Source organism: Montipora foliosa, chromosome 3 (genome assembly GCF_036669935.1).
Source record: "Montipora foliosa isolate CH-2021 chromosome 3, ASM3666993v2, whole genome shotgun sequence".
Lineage (NCBI taxonomy): Eukaryota > Metazoa > Cnidaria > Anthozoa > Scleractinia > Acroporidae > Montipora > Montipora foliosa.
The window spans coordinates 63,640,606-63,644,713 of record NC_090871.1 but is presented as its reverse complement, the minus strand read 5'-3'; the positions used below and the strand labels follow the sequence as shown (position 1 = coordinate 63,644,713).

Here is a 4,108-nt window from a genome sequence, read left to right as displayed (position 1 = left end):
TCTGGACAAAGATGGCAGTGTCAAAGAAGAAGGTCAGTTCGATAAACAGGTGCCACCAGTTCCAACAACGACAATCTTTATTTGACATTCTTTCTTGTAAAAGAGTGTACACGTTATGATATATATAGGTTCCTGAAGATGATGATATGTGATTAGTTCCCCAAGCCGGCACATTTGAGGCTGAGGGCGCCTCGATAAATTCTTCCACTTATTGCGCAAATTACAATGGCAATGTCTTAAAGCATTAACCCATACACTTTTTTCCAAAATGGCCGCCATTTAAATATTCTTTTGTTTTTATTCATATTAGCCCTTGATGCCTCGTTCTAAAGCTTAAGATTCAAAAGAATATTTTGTCTTGAACGAGGCAAAAGGGGTCAATTTTTATGCGCATAAATCAGCGGCCATTTTGGAATAAGGTGTATTGACTCCTGGGAGTGAGACTTTTCAATCGTGAAGAAACGCAAAACTACTCTCAATGATTACTATGATGTTGGCCAATCACAACAGACATAGGTTATCCACTGAATGCAAAGCAAATACACGAGAAAGCCTACGAGCAAGTCATAACTGGTTTTGCATTTTCTTTGATTGGCTGAGTGTTGTAATGTATGCGCATTCGTTGCGCATAACAGCTAATTTATGTTCGCCGGGTAACCGGGCCAAGAGTTTTGTGTTACGTCGCGCCATTTATTGATGCCAAAAAATATTCGAGTCAAATTATGTGGTTAATCTCAAACACAAAAGACTTTGAACGTGGCGCGAGATTTATTGATTGACTAATCACCTATTTAATTTGAGAACCACATTATAAATATTAAAGTACTGTTAAGAATAATGTGGATAATTTTGAACTTTTTCTTTTTTCTTGGTTAACAGATTTTGAAAGACTTCTTCTCCCTTCGTTGATGCTGTATTAGATTGAGGCTAAGAAGTCTAGAAACGGCGCGAAATAGCGTAACTGAGCCCTGGGCACAAGCCATCTCGTTTAGCCCGCTGGTTTTTCGAAGGAACTAAATAATCTGCGGCCTGCTTTTAGCGAAGGTCACTGCAGAAAATCAAAGAAAATGTGGTCGTTTTAATTGCAGACTATGTAATTTACGGGGCTAATTAAATGGGCGGATCTAGGGGGGAAGGTTCAGAGGGTGCGCACCCCTCCCCCTCTCCCCGAGGCAGAGGTCAATTTCCGGTTCAAAGGTCACTAACTGATTGCGTATTATCAGCCGTAGAACATCCCCTTCACAATATAAGAATTGAAAAGGATAAAGTCCAAAATTACAGTCATAATAAGGGAATAACATCGAAGCGCTCGGGCCGCAAATGACACTACAAGGGCGCAAATAAACAATATTCCCGAAAACAGTCATGTCATTTTCATTATTATCAATAAACAAGGCCAAAGTATATCAAGAATGCGAGTTTTAATAATACAAGCTAAGTGAATAACGAATTCAAAGTCACTTCAAATCATCATGTAAGTGTTGATTGAACAAGCTATTAAAGAATCAACTCAGTCCAGTGAACGTATTTTAAAATTACCGAAAAAATGCGTAAAATCGTCTATAAATAATAGGCATATCACAAAGTTAAAGCAAGAACCAATCAGCTGTAGGGCTGTTAATGCATTAGCAGCCCGCTGTCAGTCTTTTGCGGCCCGCTGAGCGTGTGTTTTGAAGAGGCCGATTTTCTATTTGGCCGCTTATATTGATAATAATTGATGGTAATGGATATGGATAATTACAGTGCGACGCGCCTTACCGTGGCCACCTAACAAAGTTTTTGACAAATTGTCTGCCAATCTTCGCAGCTTCGAACAAGAGTAAAACGACACTTAGCCGATGGTATTAATAAAGGTGGTTCAAATTTTCTGGCGTGAGGTCAGAGCCACCTCACTAGTTAAACTTTTTGCTTTTGTGTGGGTAGCTAAGAATTTTGCAATGTGCTTGCTTGGTATGAATTAGGAACTTAAGGGATGGCTCAAGCCAACACTTTCTGCAAGAAATCGTGCTGCCAAAGAGCTGTGGTACCATGTACTTATGTATACGTTTGTTGACGAAATGGGAGTGAAGAGTGGTAGCCATGACAACGACATCGCCCGTAGGATCTCTACCAGAAATGCTTCGGCGGCTTTCAAGACAATTATGTCCAAGAACGTCAGACGAACAGCGAAGGGTCAAGACTTCCTCGGAGCGCAAAGTTATCTCAGAGACAAAATAGGTTTACAAGAAATCTGACTTTTAGTAGTAACCATATTGTTTTTGTTACTGCTGGTGGCGAACGCATGAACGAATGACGGGCGACAGACTCAGTTTCTCATTACCCCGCTCTGTCAACTGTCACAATTAAAGAGAGTATATATAAATTCCGGATATAAATCGTTGGCTGACTAAGAAGAGCAAAAAGGTGATCAATTTCGCCAACGCCTATCACTTCTGAGTTAGGCCAAAACTATAGTTCCTTTGGTGAGAATTGCCTCCTTTTTTGCCCTAACAAGGTCGGCACTGTCTCAAGTTTACTCCGCCGCCACAATAGCGGCGGTCGCCTTGAAGGCAAAGCTGTCTGAACTCGGAAATGGCGAATTATTGATGGACTATTCGTTTGTCAGGCCGCGCGCGCTTAGTTGTTCCACAGTTTTAACTGTTGTTATATAAAGGTCTGAATGAGCGCATACTTCATTTAGTCTGTATAAATCAGTTAACTAAAATGGATTGCATCTCTTTATTCACGTTCATTTTGTTTCGCAAAACAGCGTAAGCTTTGTAGATTCTAGTCTCTATGTGCGGCTTCGCGCGCGGCTGATCATTTGGGTCTGTTACCGTTCATCACTAAATAGCCTGGTTTCATATGCGTGGCTGAGGCTGATCTTCTAATTAAGTCTGTCTCCGTGTCGCTCCTAGCCTGCGAACGCAGATGTATTTCCGGCGGTACGTCTGCGTTCGCAGGCTGTGTCGCTCCACACTTGCTCATTTCCGATGTGTGCAACCTGGGACGCGGCACTTGGGTTTGGGTGACACTGAACCGAGAGGGGCAAACCCGCGGGACACTCTAAACAGCTTAACAAGCTAATCTCACAAACACTTGGTTTATCCCTTTAAATTGTTTTAATGAATACAAGAACCACAACATTACAGAAAGGATAGAATAATGACATTGAAGTATTTGTGATTTTGTCATCAAATTAATGTCATGTTCGTGACACGAGTTTAGTTAAATTATTTACTATCGGTAAGATCACTGCCTTCAAAAAGCCCGCGTAACGAGTTTTCTAAACGGAAAGCCTCTTTGCGCAATGACACTAAATCGTTATGCAAATTAATCGGCGAGTGACTGCTTTTCTCGGTGTATTGTTCTTTACTCGGTTATCGGTAAATTAGACACATTTCTTTGTCGGACCGCTCACACGGTCAGGGTATATATGTCAGGTCTGAACACAGGATATTCAGTCATTCTGCGTGGTGGTCACACGAACAAGTTCAACAGCTCACCTACTCAGTCGGTTCCATGGCAACTCAATCTACGCTAGAGTCTAGGAGATCATGCACTTCCTCTTACGGAAAACCTATATCGGTTCCAGTCTCCCGTCAGCCGTTGTCTTTCTCTATCAGCAATATCCTTGGACTTGAAGACGACAGATCTTTCAGTCAAGCTTCATCGAGTTCTGGTAAGTAAAATAATCCAGACTTCGGAGCAGAGAAATAGCAGTTAGATATTTTAATAAGATTTTAATTGGACGGCCCGAAAAGAAAAACCAGCTCTTGGTCGGCCCTTGACAACTTTGACGGCCAATCATTTTGAACATAAATCTTCTCAGGCAAGTTTATGCACTAGTAGGAAAGATTGGTGTTATGGAACAACTATTTGGACTTCTAGATCTTTTCTTCACTACTGATGTATGTCTCATTTAACTCGATGCATTTCCATTATCAAGAGAACTAACTTGTAGTGTCTTTCTATTTTATTATTTCCTACAGAGCCTCTAGAGTATTTTGCGAAGTCCTCAAGTCTCAATTCGGATATTACGTCTTCCAGCAGTGATTGTGACAGCGAATACGATCAACAACTACCGACTCCTCCCGAGAAGCCGTCGAAGAAGCGGCGACAGCGCACG

General features: G+C 41.5%; 1 protein-coding gene across 2 annotated transcripts in view; it reads left to right on the top strand.

Moving 5' to 3' along the window:
* The window catches only part of LOC137995086 (uncharacterized), a 15,424-nt gene extending 14,029 nt beyond the window's left edge, over nucleotides 1–1,395 (top strand). The window contains exons 8-9 of one of the 2 annotated variants that reach the window (XM_068840671.1): nucleotides 1–32; nucleotides 880–1,395. The exon at nucleotides 1–32 is cut by the window's left edge and continues 214 nt beyond it. In XM_068840671.1, coding sequence (XP_068696772.1) covers nucleotides 1–32; nucleotides 880–920 — 73 coding nt within the window. In that variant the 3' untranslated portion in view covers nucleotides 921–1,395. The remainder of the gene's footprint in view (nucleotides 33–879) is intronic. The other variant, XM_068840672.1, reaches the window with a different exon arrangement.
* The last annotated feature ends 2,713 nt before the right edge of the window (nucleotides 1,396–4,108 follow it).